This window comes from Geotrypetes seraphini, chromosome 17, assembly GCF_902459505.1.
Source record: "Geotrypetes seraphini chromosome 17, aGeoSer1.1, whole genome shotgun sequence".
NCBI classification, from domain to species: domain Eukaryota; kingdom Metazoa; phylum Chordata; class Amphibia; order Gymnophiona; family Dermophiidae; genus Geotrypetes; species Geotrypetes seraphini.
In genome coordinates this window covers 8,855,339-8,877,476 of record NC_047100.1, presented here as the reverse complement: position 1 = coordinate 8,877,476, position 22,138 = coordinate 8,855,339, and the positions used below count along the sequence as shown (strand labels likewise).

Sequence of the window (22,138 nt, the reverse complement as noted above, 5' to 3'; positions counted from 1 at the left end):
CAGCATGCAATGCTAAAATTACTCTTTCACCCGCCACAGGAGTCCCACCGGAGGAGGGTGCAGGAAAATTAATAGGGTGGAAAGAGAGAGTGTGCACAGCTGCTGCTCGTGTTCTATGGATCTTACTCAACAAGTTTTAGCTATAGGCACAAGGAGGGGGAAAGAGTCCTTTTTTTTTAGAAAACACCCTGTGTGTTCTTTAGATAACTGAAGACTTTAACTTTCCACTCTAGTGAATAGCACACCTTTCACAAGTACTTCAGTTTGTTAATGCAAGTGAGTATAATGCATCCCTTCCAAAGGGATGTGGTATTTCATTTTATTTATGAAGCCTTCTACTCAAACCAGTAGTTGTGCAGTTTAAGACAAAAATGCTCAGTAGCCTGCCACCAAAGTTTCCAACTTTATTTAATATTTGATACATAGGCAGCAGAACGCTTTTTTGTTTTGGAGGGCCCAAAAGCTCCGCCCCAGACTCGCCCAAACTCCTCCCCTAACTCCTCTCCCATAATAATAATACTAACTGTAATGCAATTTCTTCCATCCATTTTCATATACACACGATATAATCTTATTAATACATAATGGTAACCACAAAATTAAAAAATACAAAGCACACTGAACGCAGAGAAAATGTTAATTATTTATATTTGGGGGTTTTCAAAGATGTCAAGGCAGATGACTTTAAAATATGTAATGTCACCTCAGTAACAACTGTAGAAAATAGACAAATATAGTGCAAAATATAGACAGCAGATATAAATTCTCATAACGGACACATTTTGATCACTAAATTAAAAATAAAATCATTTTTCCTACCTTTGTTGATTTCATGAGTCTCTGGTTGCATTTCCTTCTGACTGTGCATCCAATATTTCTTTCTTTTCTTTCACATCCAACATTTCTTTCACAATTGATGTTGGGGGGGGGGGAGGTTTGTGGGCCGGTGGTGTTCTTTCGCTAGCCCTTCCCTTCCTGCAGTTACGGCGGCGAACGGTGGAGGGGGGGGCAGGGAGCAGCAGCGGCGGTGGTCAGCCTGCGTACTGACCTATAGGACGGGCAATTTTTGGGAAGGCCTTGGCCCCTGTGCCCCCCCCCCCGTTCCAACGCCTGTGATTTGATATACTACATTAGCAAATGCATCTATGCGGTTTACATTTAATATAAGGTTAAAATAGAATAAAAATTAAAAGTTACATTATAAACAAGTAAAGAAAGATAAAATATGATAAAATGTAATTTTAAGTATGCACTTCTAATTCCATACTGATGCTCACTGAGTCCTGCCTGAAATATAAATATGTGCCAATTGAATAGAAGCTATTAGTTAAATGCATCTGAAAATAAAAAAAAAGATTTTAAAAGAGATTTGAAACATTCTAAATTGTTTTCGGACCTAATGTGATCAAGGAGGGCATTCTAGCATTGCAGACCATTAAGTGAAAAAATACGCTCTCCGAACCCCTTGAAGCATCTGTGCCCACTCCCTCCTGCCCCCAACCCCCCTCCCCATTGAAGCAGACGGGCAGGAGGGATGCAGATTACAACTAAATCTGCCTTCTGCAAAGAATCTCCACTCCAGGCGCATGTTCCACTCCATGTTCACTTTCATGGGTGTAAAGGCCTAGAATGACCTACCAGTCATAATTAGAAAAGAAACCAAGCACACCTCATTTTGGAAGAAGTTGAAAACCCTCCTCTTCGACACACCTCCCTCAGGAAAGGTCCTATCCTCATCTTATTCTAGACATAGATGATCCCCCTTCCGACAACTGAGATTTTCTCTGCTCCCCTCTTCTCCCCCTCTCTCTCAAGGCCCATCTTTTTAAGCTCCCTCCGAATCCCTTTTAATCTCTCTATGTAAGTCGCCTAGAGCCTGAATAGGTATGAGCGACACACAAATGGAAGATTAGATTAGGATGCCCACTCCTTCCTGCCGTCACCCCCCCCCCACCTCAGAACCCCCAATACCTCGAAAACCAAAATGCCCCCCTGACAGTGCTCCCCCCAAGGCTGCAGGCCTGACACCCCACACCCTTAACTTTACCCCCAACCCCCCTCCCATACCTTGTAGTTGAAAGTCTAGCTGGAGGGATGTTTACACTCTCCGGCTGGCAGGTCCACCACTCCAAAATGGTGGGCCTTCCCCTTCCCGGTGCAATCTGGGATGCACCGGGGAGGGGCGTATTGGTACCCTTGGCTCAAATGCCTACGGCCCCTCCCATAGGTGGGGCTAGGCATCTGTCCCTTAGGACAGATGCAATTCTGGTTAGGACACCTGTGTGTGATTTTCAGCTACTTCTTAGGCAGCGGCTGAGACCAGTGTCCTATATAGAATCTCTCCCCTAAGTATATAACCTCGATGGAGACTGTTGTTTCAGTTGCATTTTTGTACAGACTTTTCAAACTACTCTTGCCGACCTGACCCCAAATATGGTGCCAACTAAGCGCTGTAAGCTCCATCTAACCTGCCCAGTTGGCTCTTTTGCAGTTTCTTAGATCTCTGGTTTTCTTCTTCTTTCTCTTTATTTCTTTACAACAATTATTGGTACTACTTTGTATTGAGCTGCTGGATCTCTTGAATTCTGGACCAGCTGTTACTCTATGAGCCTCTCCCAATGACCCTTGAATGCCTTTCCACGCATCTACCACATTTTCTGCAAGGAGGCATGTCCTAGTGTTACTCCTGAGTCTACCTTCTATGACAGGGGTCTCAAAGTCCGTCCTTGAGGGCCGCAATCCATTCGGGTTTTCAGGATTTCCCCAATAAATATGCATGAGATCTATGTGCATGCACTGCCTTCAATGCATATTCATTGGGGAAATCCTGAAAACCCGACTGGATTCTGGTCCTCAAGGAGAGACTTTGAGATCCCTGTTCTATTAGGATAACTTTATAACTGGGTATCTACCAAAAGTGTTGGTTATGCTACCTATTTCAGGGCTGTTTTGTAAAGAAACATTGCCATTTTCAAGTTATCTTTGTGTGGGGCTTCTTTCTGACTTCCAGCTTGTCTGTTCAGTTAACTAGTTAAAAACACATTTGTGATCATCTGATGATAGAAATCTGGTCTCAAAAGCCTCGGCATATCAACTAGATACTGGGTTTGATGGACTTCTGGTGTCACTGCACCCTCCCTTTGCAATTCATTGCTTAATCATTTACGAATGGAATCTTCGACAAAGCAATTTAGAGCAACACTCAAAACATTTTTATTTGAGGATGCTTTTGGATAAAACTGTCCTTCTTAGGACTAAATCAACTACAGTCCCTTTCCCTACCTATTGTTTTACCCCTAAGTGTACTTTATTCAAATATTGTAGTTCAGTCCCTCTTTTCCAATTGTGTGACATTAGTATATGTGTTCTACTGTAAATGTCTACTAATTTAATACTGTTTTGTATAACTCTAATTTGTTTGTTTCTTTTAAAGATATCTCTTTTATTATTGTGTACACCGCCTAGAAAATTTGAATAAGCAGTATAAAATTTTTTTTAATAAACTTGAAACTTGAAACCCATTATGGTAATGCTTATGTTTTTTTTATAAGTAGTACATTTAAAACAAATATATGAAAATATTTTGTCACTCATTGCATAGTTAAGCTCGGGAATTCATTGCCAGAGGATGTGATAAAAGCAGTTAGCATAAGTGAATTAAAAAAGGTTTAGGCAAGTTCCTGGAGGAAAAGTCCGTAGACCATTATTAAAGCAGACCTGGTAACGGCCACTGTTTATCTCTAGGGGGCAGTAGCATGAAATCTAGCTACTTTTTAGTATTCTGCCATGTGCTTGTGATCTGGATTGGTCACTGTTGGAAGCAGGATACTGGGTTTAATGGGTCTTTGATCTGACCCAGTGTGGCAGTTCTTATGTTATTATCACTAAAACAGCCCAACTATTAGGCAAGTCTAGGCAGTCACCTAAAGCAGAAGATTCGGGGGGGGGGGTGGGGGCAGCAAAGGAGTAGTTGTAATCCAAGGAAAACAATAAGTCCTGATAGCCACACAAACTAAAAACCAAACAAACCCCATTAGCAAATGCTTTAACCTGCTTCTTTACAGGATTTTTGTGTGATGATGATAATGACTGTTAATTATCAAAATCTCAGAGGGGGGGGGGGAAGGTGCAGCAGATTAGGAGCCTGAAGTTTAATTTGAGTGAGAAGTGTAAGGCGCATCTATAAGTATCCTTGCAGCAGCTCTGATAATTCATATGTCAGTCCGATAAAACAATCTTTTTTTTTTTTTATCCAGGATCAATACATTTACTTATACTTTGCATTGTAGATCATCTCATGGTTGCATATCAGCCCTGGATTTGCAAAGCTCTGGATGTTTCTTTTATGGACTGAAATCATTTGACAATAGCCATTGTTCTTTCAAGCTTCCATTCCACTGCACTGACTTTTATCATCAAAGGGACGCCTTCATTTTCAGACCCTTATAACTGATTTCCTATCGGTGCCTGAACTGAATGATAAATCAGCAGTAAATCGGAATCATTTTAGTGCTGAGGCACTGTGCGCTCAGTTACCATTTCATTGACACAGGCGGTTGCTATTTCAGTGTGTGTCCTAAATTAAATCAACATACAGTAAATTAAGGCTGAATGATGGCTTCCATCGTTGCGTACAGTTCTGTTTATTCTGAAACAGGAATTCTAACTTGTAGTGTTATTAAAAAATAATGATGTTTGCTGCTGGCAATGAATACTAATTTCTACTTACTAAAAATCTGAGATAATGCCTTGAAAATCACATATATTTCAAGGTGAAACAGAATGACAGCAGCCTCCCAACAAAATGCACTGAAAAAGCGAAAGCTTTGTTTATTAAATTTTAATTTTCACATGCTCATCATTATGCTTTGAGCAAGTTACGTGTGGAAATTAAAAACACCCAGGGGCAGATTCTCAAAACTAAAATCTGCCTTTAATATGCACAATAGACCGGTTCCAGAGAGTTTAGCGTGCAGGTATTTTGGTGTCGGATTATCAAAACGGCTTACCGAGGTCTTTTCCGAGTTTTCAAGCAGTCTCCAATACTGCCATGCAAGTGTAGTACAACAAGGTCAATTAATATTAAATGATCAGTCTGAGCGATTCTCTATAATTGCCGGGTGATTCTCTCACCTCCTTGTGCCACATTTGTGTCCGATAGGTCTGAGCTGTCGTTGCCTTACTTTCTGATCAGTGCCTAAGCGCTGATTGGCTCAGGCACTGACAGGAAAGTAAGGTTTGACAGCTCAGACCCACTCCCCTCCCTGCAAATTAAAATAATAATAATAAAAACCAATAAGAAAATTATACAAAATTATGCAAAAACAATAATTAAAATAATAATAATAAAAAAACAAATTGAAGATCAGCAGGAGAGATGCCCACTCTCTCCTTCCATGTTGCACAGTCACCTGACACTACAATCCCCTGCAGCGGGAAGGATGCCCACTCCCTCCCTCCCACCGCCAAGCAACACCCCCCTGACAGTGGGAGTGGGCATCGTTGATGACATCAAGTTATCCCCCACCTGACACCCCCTCTGGCAGCGGAAGAAATGCCCATTCCCGCCAAGCAACGCACCCTCGACACCCCTGTGGCAGAAGAGATGCCCACTCCCTCCCACCACCATGCAACCGCCCCCCCCCCCCGGCAGCCCCCTGTGCCTTTGACCCCTGACCCCTTCTCATGATCTTAATTACGATGGCTGGCTGGAGTGCTGCCTACTCCCTCCAGCCAGCAGGCCTGCTTCTTCAAAATGGTGGGCCTTCCCCTCCCTGTTCAATCCTGGGATGCACTGAGGAGGGGCCTGAGGTTCTGATTGGCCCACGTTGTTTAAGGCTTCCCCTATGGTAGGGGCCTTAGGCGTCTGGGCCAATCAGAGCCTCAAGCCCCTCCCCAATGTATCCCAGAATTGAACAGGGAGGGGTAGGCCCACCATTCGCATGCGCAATTTAATTGAATAACAAGCTAATTAGTGGCAGTAATTGGCATCTTTAAGCAATTATCGGTGCTAATGAGACTCAGTTACAAGTACTCTTGATGTCCACGGTTGGAGCACATTTTAGACTCCACTTCTGGTGTTCCTTTGGTTGTTTCTGTGGAGACTCTGTTCCTTTTCTTCAATTACAAGATACACACAAAATTTTAGGCTCTGGATTCTTGCCTAAATTTTATGTTCAGGATGTGTAAATGGGTGGTTCCTGGGCAGATTGGGGATGTCCATTTAAGTTGCACATGTGGTTATAGAATAGGAGTTTAACTTTAGGTGTTTTCCTTAAACTGGTTGAAAACACTCAAATAGTCTGGTCTGTATCAATAGTCACAAACCTCAAAATCCAACCAGACATGTAAAGTTCAGCACTATTGAACAGTCTAGAACAAGGATCTCAAAGTCCCTCCTTGAGGGCCACAATCCAATTGGGTTTTCAGGATTTTCCCAATGAATATGCATTGAAAGCATTGCATGCACATAGATCTCATGCTTATTCATTGGGGAAATCCTGAAAACCCAACTGGATTGCGGCCCTCAAGGAGGGAGACCCCTGGTCTAGAACAAGTTAAAGTTTAAAGTACACATAAGAAGATAGTTATAAATTCCGATATATGAGCTGGATGAGGAAGCATAGCAGCATTAACACTCCATAACATTTTGTGTTTATACACATTGGAGTGCCGCTGCCGATGGCTCATTGATTTACAATCTGAGAGGTCTTGATGATTGGATTGCTATGCTACTCACTTGGAAGATTAAGCTGAACTTTACATGTCTGGTTGGATTTTGAGATTTGTAACTTATGGTGTTGGCATTTGTGCCAATTTTTCATTGGTGGAAATGGCTGCACCTAAAAATTAAGTGTGATTCCCAGGCATAAGTGGTATTCTATAAGCCGCAACTAATTCCCCCCCCCCCCCCCCTCTTTTACAAAGCAGTGGTAGTGGCTGCCGCAAGGCAAACTCTTCAATGCCCATATTTCTGCATCTCGATGGCCATTTATTTGGTCTTGGAGGATGAGGTGTACACTAGCATCAGCATCTATGAAACAAACTTGGTTCTTTTTGTTACATCGTTCTTTTTGGACCCCAGTTAGATAATTCTAGATCTAATAGGTGCTGGCACTGTCACCTAGACATAGGAACATTAGATCATTTACTGTTTTATTGCCCTAAGATAATGATTTTTTGGAAATCAATTTGGGGACATATTAATATTTTAGATTCTGAGATTCCTTTAACTTATGAAATAGTAATTTGTGGTACCATTTTGGATATCAAAGATCCCCTAGATAAACATAAAAGACGTCTCTTTTTAATTATGACAAGTACAGCTATACAATTGATTACATGAAACTGGAAAAACTGGGATTGTCTCAACTTTACATTTTGGTGGGCTAGTTTATGTCTAATCTATAAGTAAGAGAACATGAACGCTGTTCTTTTAGGGAATAATAAAAATTTTAAATTAATTTGGAGCCCATTGACGTCTTTTGTAGAATCATTATAGTTATATTTTTTGTTGTTAGTTAAAATGCACATCCAGGGAGGGGGGAATACAAGGTTTTTAATTAACTATTTTTATGGATCGTAATGGGGGGAAGGGTGGTATTTTTTGTGGTTTGATAAATAAGTTTGAATGGTTATATATGTGTATTTTATGGTAATTTTAATGATAAAGTTTAGATTGGGTGGGGGAGGGTATCAATATGTATGAATCTTGTAAAATTTAAGTGATGTCTACAGTGTAAAATGTTTAATTCATTCTGTTTTCACTTATTAAATGTGTTTTAAAATAAATAAAGAATTTAAAAAAAAAAAAAAAATCTCTACTGCAGCAGTGGCTGCCAATGTGGCTTTGTAAAAGGAGCCCTTTAAGCACATTTTAGAGAATAATGCTTTTTTTTTCAGCACTAATATTTGCCCCCAAATGTCCATTGCATGTTGTTAATGTCACGGGATATGTTGAAAGCATTTCCCAAGTGATTGCAAACAACAGCCCATCCATATTTTCTTCCCCAGAGAGGCCTGAAAGGATTGGAAAAATTGGACCAAAAATGTTGGGTCTACTCACATGACATGAGATAATTTACCAAATAGAGCATCATACTAGTTACTAGGGTAATCAAAAAGTAAAGGCAAAATACATTTAAAGGCTTTAATAGAAGTAACTCCGAGCAACTGAACATGTAACTTTTCCACATAGTCCCCATGCAAGATGATGCATTTGTTGTATTGTTCAACTAGCTTCTGTATTCCTGCAGAGAGGTTTTTCGGCTGCTCCCGAAGCCAGGTGAGCACCACTTCCTTTACTTCATCATGCTTTGTCTTTTGCTCTCCGGGTCGCAGTAATGCACCGTCTCATCGCTGGTGACAATTCTCCCCATAATACCGTCTTAGGATCTGGATTGCAACCTCCACATGCTGTTGGTTGTGCAGATCAGTACACTTCTCCCTCCGTATTCGCTGTGATAGGGGATTAACAGAACCGCAAATATAGAAAAAAAACGCAAATAACTTTTTCATATGTTATTCGCTGTTTTCTATTAAAAACCATCGTGAATATGGTGAAACCATGAATAACATGGTGGGAGACCTGGGGCACTTCTTTGGTGGGGGGAGTGGCCAAGATGGTGGCGCTTCTTTGGCGGCGTTAAGATCACTCCCGACGCTGCTTTTTCTTACTTGCTACTAAGAATGCCGCATACTAAAAGGAAGGGAAGTGTGAGGGCACCTACCTCCTCAACGAAGCGACCGATGGAGCATTACCTGCCAATAGTTTGCTCACATTCGGGCGATCTAAGCCCTGTTATGAGGGAGAGCTGAGAACGTTCGATCTCGTTGGGGCATGAGACCTCGCTTTTGCCCGCAACTGGTGTCCCTCCTCCCTATCTGGCCGACGCTGCTGCCCTGGAAGTAGAAGGCAACGGTGCTGAAGTTGCCCCGGATGCTTTCACAGAGGGAGGTTCCTCGGCAGATGAGCTTCTGCCGATGTGAGTCAGCTCGGGGGAGTTTTCTCCCGCTGGTGAAGGCTATCCTGAAGATGCTCCAAAAATTGGAATCAGCAACAGCGAAGATGAACGAAGAGGTAAAGGCCTTAGTGGCAAAAATGGATACCTTATCTAAAGTTTTTGAACAGACTAATTTGGAATCTAAAAATTCCATTATGAAAATACAAGATGAGGTGCAATCTCTCCAGGCTCATAGAGCAGTGGCAATAAAAGACAGTACTTTGCTTCACTGTAAAACAGAAAATATCAAGACTTTTAATCGTCGATTAAATGTAAGAGTATTGAATTTTCCTAAAACCTCTGGAATTTCCCCATATGACATGTTCAAAAAATATTGGGTGGAAGTTTTGAGTTATTCCGCAGAATTTATACCTCCATTAAATAAAATTTATTATGTTCCACTATCCACAAAAAAAAATCCAGGGGAATATGGAAGAAGAAAAAAATGTTCAGTCTTCACAGATTGACTTTAAAAATATGTCTGCAATTTTTGAGGAATCTATTATGGAGTCAGCTATAAGAACAACATTATTGATATCTTTTGTTTTCCAACAGGATTTGGACTCATTTATGAAACAATACTTTAAGTTTTCAAAAACTTTATTTTATGGTAAACAAATATGGGCATACTTAGATGTTACTAAGACAACTCAGGAAAGAAGGGTCTTTGAGACAAGATGTAATTTCTTTAGGGGGCCACTTTCCTATTAGCTTACCCTTGCAAGTGTGTTATAAAGTATGCACAAATTAAATATGTCTTTTTTCTTCCTGACCAATTAAAGACCTTTTTGGAGCTGAAAAAGATAGCCTGAAGTTGGATACTGTGTTTAGTTAGAAAGTAAACTGGCGTTATTGCCTTTCCTTTTGACCTTTTAAGTTTTATTAAATAAATGTAGTTCTCTTACTTTTGAGCCAATACCCCCCCCCCCTTTTATTTGGGGTCTAAGGAAGGATTTTTCAGTTATACCTTGTGTTTTGTAAAATTTACATTAAGAATATTTTCCTGTAAGCTTCTTCTGAAAAATTATAAAGAAAGAAAGAAATTTAAAAAAAAAAACCATGGTGAGAGACCTGGCCTGTTCCTGAAGGAGAGGCAAGTTGATGTAATTTGGGGGGGAGGAGCCAGCAAGCTAAAAACCGTGAATAATCGAAACCGCGAATACGGAGGGAGAAGTGTAAGCTGTTTGGGGAACCCATCATGCACAGACTTTCCTGTATCCCAGGAAATGCAGATCCATAGCTGATATCCAAATTTGCAGCAACTGAGACACCGTTAAATATGGTCCTCTCTAATCAAGGCATCCACCCCGTCAATGTGTTCTTGTGTGCATGGGCGACCAGAACGACCTTTGTTGGTCACACCTTCTTCCCACTTCAAATCTTTGTACCCACTCATAAACCTTTTGTTGATTCATGGTGCTATGACCAGACTGAGCCAATATCTGATGGTGAATTTCCACAGGTTTCCCTCCCTCTGCCCTAAAGAAAGCGCACTACTGCGCGTTGTTCTTCGATGGCGCAATCTTGCAATGGAGCATCCACGTTTCTGACCTCATGGCTGCCACACGACTAAATGCCAAGCGCTGCGCTGTGCACGGACGAACTAGCCAAACAGGCAATGTACGAATACACCCGTTTCGTTTCACTAACTCTTCTTGTTCCAGTTATCACATCATTTAATAATTAGCTTTCATTTTAATTTGACCTTGACACACCCACAAACTCCAGAGGAAAAGATTATACAGTATTGTCTGGATCTGGTTGTTTTAAGCGAAAAGGGTCCCCTTGAAGGCCTCTGCTGTTTGCAGTGTCACATCTAAAAGTAAAATAAGAAAGAGCTGGAAAATGTTATTTTCTTGTGTGTTCTGACTGATTTAGTTAAGCCTCTTTTGGTGTTGCTATTTTAGGGTTCTTTGCAAAGTTCTTCCATGTTGTCAGAAGAACATTTCCCGCCTCAAAGGGAGGGTGTGGCCGCTAAACCTCTCTCTTCCCTTGCCAAGACTATAAAAGGGTCTCTGGTGACGTCACCGAGCTTTCCCATCTCTCGTTCATGGAGCAACTTTAGTCAGCGGGGAAGGTGTTTCGAGACTATTATTGTTTGTATCGAGCCAGGCAAGAACTTTTTTTGTTTTTTTTGTTCCTGTCCTCCACGCTTTCCATAAGAGAAGAAGCCGTGAACCGAAAGAGATCACAAACGAAAAATCCACTAGGACCGGGGGGGGGGGGGGAGGGGGGATACGTTTACAAAAGCAAGTCGCTCCTTTGCCACGAAAGCAGAGCCTGCGCTCCTTGTCTGTGAGGAGAGCATGGGGGCTGCCTGCGGGGCGAGAGGCTGAATGGCAATGAAGAGCGCCTTTCATGCGCCTCCATGCGTCTATTTATAGAGCGGCCAGTGCCCGCGCGCGCCCCTCCATCACTTGCGAAGGTCCCCAGGGCCTGCGCGCGCCTTCGAGCGCTTCGAGTCATTTGCGCTGCCTGCCTTGCGCTGGTGGCGTACTGGGCTCCTGGAATAGCTTAGCTGGGCGTGAGTGGATTTCGCCCGCGGCCGGGATGTGATAACGGCCCCGGCGCCCCTCTTGCTAGTCCCGTCCCGCCATGTGGTGCTTGCACTGTAACTCGGAAAGGACCCAGTCTTTGCTGGAGCTGGAGCTGGACAGCTGGTAAGCGATTGGGGGGCACGTTTGGGCATGAAAAAATGGTTTGGCAGAGACGAGTGTGCGCTATAAGTTGCTCAAGAGCCCTCCCCCTCCCCCTCTTTATATGCAATGCACATAAACCGACAGCTCTTTACTCTCATTCGGCTTGGCTTAGTTGAGAGCATTTGGGGAAAGACTTTTTTTTTTTTAATCTTTATTCCTTTTTATTTCTTTCAACAAGTGTACAGTATTATTACAATTAATTTACATAACACACTTGGCATTCTTAAACAATATTATTATACATGTTTTTATTCCCCCCCCCCCACCTCCCACCCTTTTCCATATCAATAAAATATTCCTTCCAAATTTATATATAATTATACATCCCTTTTTGATAATACAATTAATCTGACATGAAATCATGTCATGGGGAAAGACTTTTAATGGAATTTTGAAGGGAAAGAATTTGTATTTCTGGTTGGGAATCATTTTTCTCCCAACTTGTAAAAAAAATTCTAATAAACGATTCTAATAGGTATGTTTACTGCGAAAGATGACATGCATTAGACATTTGTACAGCAGGATTTTCTCTTGAGAAAGGAGACAGTGTCTCCAAATGGATTCGTTTTGTGCATAAGCCAGGGTATGTGGAGTATGATCTCAAATGAACTGCTAAGGGTTGATGTGCCTGGAGTTTCTTATTCTCCAGAAAAGATCCTCTTCGCCTGCAGCAGGGAAATAGCTCTGTGAGACTGGCTCCAAGGGTTATGGGATCTTTCCGCTGGAGACACAACACCAGCTTTGATTTGTGGAATGCAAGCTGTTTTCTTGTGGCATCTACTATTTTACAAATGAGGCATAGCATCAGTAGCAACAGTTTATCTTATGCAGATTCTAAGTGTTATCCTTAAGTCAGATGGGAATAGGTTAAGGCCATTATTTCAGAAATACATCCATTTCTAAGTAGCAACATGACCATGTAGCACCCTTGTTTCTGTCTGAACATTGGTTTCCCATTTAAATGTCTCACTACTGTCCATCAGGTTCTTCCTTTATTGCTTGCAAATCTCCTTACTCCCTGCTCTCCATCGAGGAGGGAGGAGGCTTATATTCATCTGAACAATATCTACAACATATCAGGTTGTACAGCATTAGAACTGTGTTTCCCGACTTCTGAAATGACCTTCCTCTCACATTAAACTAAGACTACAAAAAGTGTGGCTTTTCCCCAGTCATCTCAGGCTAATCTTTCTAATTGGTAGGTTTAGTTTAATTTTATTTTGTTTTCTCTCCCCACCCCCCCATTTCTTGTGTTCCCAAATGTTCTGTGGGAGTTTTCTTGTCCAACTAAATGTTGTTCTTTTTTGCCTACCCTACTCCGTTTAATTTATATTGACTTTGTAAATCGCTTAAACATTTCTGTCATGGTTTGTGATATAACGAAATGGAACTTGGATCGTCAACTTGGACATTTCCACCTGTAAATACAGATTTCTGAGAAACATTATTTACGTACGGAGATCCACACCATGCAGCAATTAGAAGGGGGTGTGATTTAGGTGGAGCTAAAATCTACATATGTATGTGTGTGTGTGTACATGTATGGAAACAGTTTCTAGACTGGGCTTTAAACCAGCTTAAATGAGTGCATAGGCTTTAAATAAGTGCTCAGTTTGGTCAGGGCTTTGTATGCGGGATTAAAGGAGTCCTTAGGGCCATATGGTTTATTTCCTCTTCCAATATGAAACTGGTCAAATAGCAGACTCGCTAAATTGGTGGCACTTACAAATATAGACTTGTAATATGGAGCAGATACATGTGGCTTGGACGAATATCCTAATGGTTAAAGCACTGGACTGAGAACCAATGAAGGTCGTTTCAAATCTCACTGCAGTTACAGACTTAGATTGTGGGTCATCCTATAACAGGGGAAATCCTACTATATATATATATATATATATATATATATATATATATATATATATATATAAATCAGAATGTACTGCGGTCAACCCTAACCCTTGACTCAAATATATGGAGACGGTACACAAACCTGACACCCCAACACATTATGAGTACAGTACGTTATGCTGTTTACATATCAAGAATAAGTCACTATATCATGCACCTAATTCCCTTGAGTGTACCTTCTTTTAGGTGATTATTTCTTGACGTACACAGAAATTCCTCATTCTCAGTAATGGCACCTGTTCTTTGGAACTCTCTCCCTATCTACCTTCATAAAGAAAAATCGTTCATTACATTTAAAGCCCAATTAAAGGCATTTTACTTCTCTCAAGCATTCTGCTCATAATTTCTTTTTTTTTTTGGGGGGGGTACATTATGGAGACCAAATTTTTTCCTTCTCTTTCCTTATTTTCCTTGCAATTCTTATTATAATTCACCATATTGTTTTTTTTCCTTTAAATTTAATAGTTTGTCATGTATTGTTTTATTCCCTTATTTTATACTTATTGTAAACCGCTCAGATTTTAAAATTTTTGTTTTATATTTGCGGTATATTAAATAAATTGAACTTGAATATACCCTGTCCTATGCCAATATAATGTAAATATACCCTTATTCGTATGCCTAGTCCTATGTCAAAATAATGTGTATGTACCGTATTTTCACGCAAATAACGCGCACCCGTATAAAACGCGCACACGGGTATAGCGCGCAGAAATCACGATGATATGTACAAAAACTTTGGTATACCGCGCTCACGGGTATACCGCGCATGCTGCCCGACGCTCCTTTCGCCCGCCCTGACTTTCCGTGCGCTGTCCCGACTCTCCGTTCACCCCCCCTGACTTCCGTGCACTGTCCCCCCTTGAAGGTCTGTCCCCATCCTGAAAGCCTGATGCCCCCCCCCGACGTCCGATACATCCCTCCCCCCCGAAGGACCGCCGACTCCCCAACAATATCGGGCCAGGAGGGAGCCCAAATCCTCCTGGCCACGGCGACCCCCTAACCCCACCCCGCACTACATTACGGGCAGGAGGGATCCCAGGCCCTCCTGCCCTCGACGCAAACCCCCCTCCCCCCAACGACCGCCCCCCCCCAAGAACCTCCGACCGCCCCCCAGCCGACCCGCGACCCCCACACCCCCCTTCCCCGTACCTTTGGTAGTTGGGCCAGAAGGGAGCCCAAACCCTCCTGGCCACGGCGATCCCCTAACCCCACCCCGCACTACATTACGGGCAGGAGGGATCCCAGGCCCTCCTGCCCTCGACGCAAACCCCCCTCTCCCCCAACGACTGCCCCCCCCAAGAACCTCCGATCGCCCCCCCAGCCGACCCGCGACCCCCCTGGCGACCCCCACGACCCCCCCACCCCCCTTCCCCGTACCTTTGGTAGTTGGCCGGACAGACGGGAGCCAAACCCGCCTGTCCGGCAGGCAGCCAACGAAGGAATGAGACCGGATTGGCCCATCCATCCTAAAGCTCCGCCTACTGGTGGGGCCTAAGGCGCGTGGGCCAATCAGAATAGGCCCTGGAGCCTTAGGTCCCACCTGGGGGCGCGGCCTGAGGCACATGGTCGGGTTGGGCCCATGTGCCTCAGGCCGCGCCCCCAGGTGGGACCTAAGGCTCCAGGGCCTATTCTGATTGGCCCACGCGCCTTAGGCCCCACCAGTAGGCGGAGCTTTAGGATGGATGGGCCAATCCGGCCTCATTCCTTCGTTGGCTGCCTGCCGGACAGGCGGGTTTGGCTCCCGTCTGTCCGGCCAACTACCAAAGGTACGGGGAAGGGGGGTGGGGGGGTCATGGGGGTCGCCAGGGGGATCGCGGGTCGGCTGGGGGGCGGTCGGAGGTTCTTGGGGGGGGCGGGCGTTGGGGGGGGGGGGGGTTTGCGTCGAGGGCAGGAGGGCCTGGGATCCCTCCTGCCCGTAATGTAGTGCGGGGTGGGGTTAGGGGGTCGCCGTGGCCAGGAGGGTTTGGGCTCCCTTCTGGCCCAATATTGTCGGGAAGTCGGCGGTCCTTCGGGGTGGGGGTGCGGGTGGTCCTGCCGGGGGGGGGGGGGGATGTATCGGACGTCGGGGAGTCGGCCGGGCAAGAGGGCTTGGGCTCCCTCTTGCTCCGATCGTGGATGCGGGTGCGGGTGGGAGCGCGTGCGAGCGGTCGTTCGGGGTGGGGGTGCGAGCGGTCTGGCCAGGAGGGTTTGGGCTCCCTTCTGGCCCGATATTGTCGGGAAGTCGGCGGTCCTTCGGGGTGGGGGTGCGAGTGGTCCTGCCGGGGGGGGGATGTATCGGACGTCGGGGAGTCGGCCGGGCAAGAGGGCTTGGGCTCCCTCTTGCTCCTATCGTGGATGCGGGTGCGGGTGGGAGCGCGTGCGAGCGGTCGTTCGGGGTGGGGGTGCGAGCGGTCCTGCTGGGGGGGTGAATTGGGCGTCGGGCGGGGTGGGAACTATGTTTTAAAACTTTTGTATACCGCGCTCACGCATATAACGCGCGAGGGGTATGCGCGGTAGGTAAAAACGCGTATAACGCGCGCGTTATATGCGTGAAAATACGGTACTCTAACCCCCTCTTCTACGAAACTGCGCTAGCTCATTGAGTTCCTATGAGCATCAGGAGCAGCAAGGGCCATTCAGCGCGGCTCCCCGCGCTAGAAACAGCTAGCGCAGTTTCGTAGAAGAGGGGGGGTAAATTGTCTGTCTTGAAAACATTGTGAATATATCGCTGTAACCTGTTCTGGGCTCCTGAGGAGGATGGGCTAGAAATCTAAATAAATTAAAAAAAGAGTGGCACCAGTGCCAAAACCTCACACGGAAGCTGCCAGATTTGTGCTCCCACTATAAGTGCCAGCAAATTCAGGTGCACCTCTAAGATAGTGCTGAAAAAGCTCTGTGTCAGCAGAACCTCTTCTAAATATCACCGGCCTGAGCACATCCAATTTCTACATTCAGTTTAAAATAGGATTCCACATCGGTATCCTTTGTTATGTGCTGCCAAGCATTGACATTTGTTTAAGAGTGGAAGGAAAAATATATCTACAGCAATGCCACCCACAGCTAAGAAATGGCTGGTGGGGATCTCCAAACCCCACCGGCTGAAAACTCCTGGCATTTCTCTATCAGTTTGTTGCTGGTATGGAGCAGTGACTGATACACATTAGTTCTGCTGGCCCCACAACCTCCCCTGTGATGCAACTTCCTGTTTCTGTCAGCTCTCCATCTGATGTCACTTCCTAGGTGCGGGATCCAGAAGTGACATCAGAGAGAGCCTACAATGATGCAGGCAACAAGTTCGTGATGCTGCTTGTTCCGTGAAAATTAAAGAGGTACACGGAAAGGGAAGGGGCGCATTCGCGTGGCAGGAGGGGCCAAGAAGGAGCAGGAGGACAGAGAGGAGGGTGGGTGCTGATTTCACCACCAAGATGGCGCCTGGGGCAGTCTGCCCCCCCCCCCCTTTTACTACACCATTGGTAGTCAAAGATAGCTATTCTGGGACACTTGGGCCTAGATTCACTAAGGGCAAGGATCCGATCCGTGTCCGGGGGGCTGATTCATGAATCGCCTTCATGCAAATGAGAGAGATCAGAATCATTCCCCCAACCTCCTGCCCGGATTGCTCTATAGTGATCCCAACGCATGCGCAGACCATATGTAGATGGTCTGCGCATGCGCTGGCCCTCCATGCCCGGCAGAACTAAATTTTACTTTTTTTTTACTTTTTCGCGAGCCCATGGTTTTAACCCGCTTTACAGCCACGGGCTTGCACAGTGGGGAAGGGCAGGAGAATCGGGGCAGGAGATTCGGGGCAGAACAGGGTGGAAGGAGAATCACGGTTTCGGGGCAGAGAGCAGGAGATTCGGGGCAGAGCACGGTGGCAGGAGAATCGTGGCTTCGGGGCAGACAACAGGAGATTCGAGGCAGAGCAGTCGTAAACGATGTGAACAACTGGTCGCCAGCAGTCGCTTGTTTGCTGATCGGCCAGCCCAGTCGGTGTTGCCTTTTTTTTTTTTTTTTTTTTTGTGAATCGCTGCCTGCCTACATTTGAATGCCATTCCCCCTCATTTGCATGCGTGGATCGGAGGATGATCGGGACAGAGGTTAGTGAATCGAGTTGGAGGGAAATCGGGTCTCAAAGGCGTCGCTAAATGGTCAGTGGGCTTAGTGAATCTAGCCCACAGCTGCTGTACTGAGTGATAAAAAGCTCTTGTTACCCTCCCCCTCCCTCCAAGGTTGGCTTTGTATGAGCATTGACACCTTTTTTTCCCTAGAAAACAAAAGCACTGCCGGTACCCTAGATTTCACTTTCCCTTCCTGTGTCGATCATGTTACTGTGAGCCATGCTGGATAAACAATGGAAGGAAATCTGATGTCATAACTTATTTTAAAGCAGTCCAAATCAGAAAACTGTATGACATTCAGTAGCTAAGTTTTGGAGGGGTTTTTTTTGTTGTTGTTGTTGCTGTTATTATTGTTTTTTATTTATTGTTTATTTTTTAGTTAAAAAATATCACTGCAAATTTAGTAAATAAAGTTTCTTTAGAAAAAAAAATCAGGGGATTTACAGTTTTATTAAATAACTCGGGGCACCTTTTACAAAGCCGAGGTAGCAATTCCCACATCGCGAATGTGACACAGTCCATTTAATTCCTATGGGCTGCGTCACATTTGCTGCACTGGAACTCACGATCATGGCTTTATGTGACCTTGGGCAAGTCACTTAATCCCCCCATTGCCCCAGGTACACTAGATAGATTGTGAGCCCACCGGGACAGACAGGGAAAAATGCTTGAGTACCTGAATAAATTCATGTAAACCATTCTGAGTTCTCCTGGGAGAACAGCGTAGAAAATTGAATAAATAAAAATAAAAGGGGCCTTTATTGTAAAGCTTGAGATATTAATTAAAATTGCTCTGGAACTCTAGGATGAATTTGTTTTAGAATAATTGATAGGCTTTATGGATAAAAGCATGGCACCATGCCATGCACAAGGATATTAAGATTTGAGAAATGACTGTGCAAACGGGAAGTCTATTGCTTAACAAACTGTACAGTGTTTTCTGTATAAGTGAAAATCTTGTTCTTGCAGGATCTGTCATGTGTCGCTCATTAGTGTAATTTTACTAAGAAATGGTATTATACTGTGAGATTAGTAACTTATTCAGCAGAGGAAGCAGTAACCAAAGCAGTGACAGAATTCAGGAATTGTTGGCCCAGAAAGTTTTGATAAGGGCAATGGAGAGAGATGACAGGTGAATGAGTAGGCAGGGGCATCCTGGATCAGACCAATGGTCTGTTTCAAACCGTGGCCAATGTAGGGCACAAGTACCCAAATAGTAGCAATATTCCGGAATCCCTAAGAGTAACAAGATTCCGGAACTCCAAATAGTAGCAATATTCCGGAATCCCTAAGAGTAACAAGATTCCGGAACTCCAAATAGTAGCAATATTCCGGAATCCCTAAGAGTAGCAAGATTCCGGAACTCCAAATAGTAGCAATATTCCGGAATCCCTAAGAGTAACAAGATTCCGGAACTCCAAATAGTAGCAATATTCCGGAATCCCTAAGAGTAACAAGATTCCGGAACTCCAAATAGTAGCAATATTCCGGAATCCCTAAGAGTAACAAGATTCCGGAACTCCAAATAGTAGCAATATTCTATGCTACTGATCAGGCACGCCCATGTCTCTCTCTCAAGTGAATGAACAAACAAAAGAAAACAAAAGTCCCCACAGAAACTACAAATAGAAACAGCAAAAAGTGGAGTCTCGGTGGTATTTCAATCTTGGTGGTCAATAGTGCTAAAAGTCAATTAAGTGCCTGTTGATACCAATTAGACATAGAAACATGATGGCAGATAAAGGCCAAATGGCCCATGTAGTCTGCCCATCTGCAGCAACCATTATCTCTTTCTCTCTCTGAGAGATTCCACGTGCCTATCCCAGGCTCTCTTGAATTCAGACACAGTCTCCGTTTCCACCACCTCTTCTGGGAGACTGTTCACGAATCTACCACCCTTTCCATAAGAAAGCATTAACTCAGATTATGCCGGATCCTATCACCTCTTAACTCGCATTGCAGTTTCCTTTCAAACGAAAGAAACTCAACTCGTGTACATTTCTATTACGCAGGTATTTAAACATCTCCAACATATCTCCCCTCTCCTGCCTTTCCAACAAAGTATACAGATCGAGATCTTTAAGTCTGTCCCCATACGCCTTACCAGGAAAGACCACATACCATTTTAGTAGCTTTCCTTTGGACCGACTCCATCCTTGTTATATCTTTTGGAAGGTGCAGCCTCCAAAATTGTACACAAAATTCTAAACGAGGTCTCATACAAAGCCTGAACTCATACTACCGTTGTACAGATCCATGGTGAGACCTCACCTGGAGTACTGTGTCCAGTTTTGGAAGCCACATTATCAAAAAGATGTGAAGAGAATGGAGTCGATCCAGAGAATGGCCACTAGGATGATCTCAGGACTTAAAGACATCACATGAAGAACGTCTGACCAGACTGCGCCTATATTCTCTCGAGGAACGCAGAGAAAGAGGGGACATGATAGAAACATTCAAATATGTCACGGGTCGCATTGAAGTGGAGGAAGAAGAATAAGAGGGCATCCGTTAAAACTTAAGGGGGGAAGATTTCATGGTGACACCAGGAAATACTTCTTCACCGAACGGGTGATTGATCGATGGTGGTCGAGAATGCTAGGTGGTCGAGAATAGTAGCGTACTCGACTTCAAAAGTCGATGGGACAAACAGGTGGGGGTGCTACAGAGTTATGCATAAAAGATGGGTACACCAGGGAGGGAGGGTTCTTAAGTGAGCAGACTTGTTAGGCTGCCGGCCCTCTTCTGCCGTCATATTTTATGTTTCTATGTTTCACCAAAGTCTTATACAGGGGCATCAATACCTCCTTTTTCTTACTAGCCATACCTCTCCCTATGCAACCTAGCATCCTTCTAGCTTTTGCTGTCACCTTTTCAACCTGTTTGGCCACCTAAAGATCATCACATACAATCACACTCAAGTCCCGCTCTTCCGTCATACACAGAAGATCGGGACAAGGTGTGATTGTATGTGGTGATCTTATTTATTAGCTAATTAATTTACATGGAGATTGTGATCTTCCCCCAGTTTATACTGAATTTGGTAGTATATGGGGATAAGCCAAAGTAAATTGAGCTCAAAGACATCACCAATGGAATTTCCTGTTGTTAGGAATCACATGAACAGACAGACTGGGGAGATATTTTGGATAAACTTGATTTAAAAAAGACAAACATAGTAAATCCTGGAAAACATGAAGACAGATACTAGACTGAACTCTAAAATATGGCTGTGGTGTTTCCTTGCAACAGATTTATAACTTTAATTTATGGTTTGGTAAGAAATGGGAATAGGATCATTTCCAGGCTGTCTGGAGTTGGAGAGAGTGTCCTGATCGTGTATGTAGGCATATTTCATCTTGGGAGCCATAGTGTTCTTTTTGGGGCGAAGAGAGGAAGTTTGTCTGAGAAATATTCAGGTGGCATGTTGTATAGGGGTTTATATGCCAACACTAGGCCTTTGAAAATGCAGCATTTAGTTATGAGCAACCAGTACTGGAGAGATTAGGTCATGGGCTTGTAGGTTTTTTAGTAGTCTTATTGCAGCATTTTGAACTCGTTGTAGTTGTTTGGTGTTTTTTGCTGTAAGACCGTTGAATAAAGTGTTTCAGTAATTCCATGCGTGTAAGGACAAAGGCATAGAGTAGTTAGGTGAAGTAGTTTCTTATCATTCAGAGCTGATGGAGGTAGTAGAAAGATGAAGAGACTACTTGTGATAGGATTGAGATGAGATGAACGGAGTACTTGGCTATGATCTAACTTCTTTAGCTTGTCGCTAAGATAACCTGGTTGCTAAAGCCAAAATGTTTTAGAAACTAAACATAGCTTGAATGAAATTCTTGCAGAAATAGGCAACCAGTGAAGTTCATTCAGTAGTGGAATGACATGATCATTTTTGTAAGTTTATGTACATTAATGTGGGACACATCTATGCCCTGCTAATGTACCTTATGGTTTATTGTGTTTAATATGCCGCCTTTCATGGATAACAACAAGGCAGTTTAGAATAAAAGCAAAATGTAAATAGGAAAGAAAAAAGAATAGAAAAGGACCAGTGTAGAGAGAAATTAGTAAGATAGTAAGGGAATAAGAAACACCGCAGTTCATAGAGAACTAACTTGAAAAGAGGAGACTGAGCCGGGACATGATCGAAATATTCAAGAGATTGAAGGGAATTGACTTGGTAGAGAAAGAGAGATTGTTCACCCTCTCCAAGGTAAAGTTAGAAGGGAAAAGATTCCGTATAAATGTAAGGAAGTTCTTCTTCACCCAGAGAGTGGTAGAAATCTGGAACGCTCTTCCGGAGGCTATTATAGGGGAAAGCACCCTCCAGGGATTCAAGACAAGGTTGGATAAGTTCCTACTGGAACAGAACATACGTAGGTAAGGCTAGACTCAAATAGGTTACTGGTCTTTGACCTAA

General features: G+C 43.8%; 1 protein-coding gene across 8 annotated transcripts in view; it reads left to right on the top strand.

The window, feature by feature from the left end:
- Positions 1–22,138, top strand: part of IQSEC1 (IQ motif and Sec7 domain ArfGEF 1) — an 819,058-nt gene that overhangs the window by 668,705 nt on the left and 128,215 nt on the right. For 2 of the 8 annotated variants that reach the window (XM_033926780.1, XM_033926779.1), the window contains exon 1: positions 11,228–11,662. The exons of the other annotated variants lie outside the window; for them this stretch is intronic. In XM_033926780.1, the coding sequence (XP_033782671.1) occupies positions 11,598–11,662 (65 nt within the window). In that variant the 5' untranslated portion in view covers positions 11,228–11,597. Of the gene's footprint in view, positions 1–11,227; positions 11,663–22,138 lie in introns of those variants that run through there. 8 annotated transcript variants of the gene reach the window in all.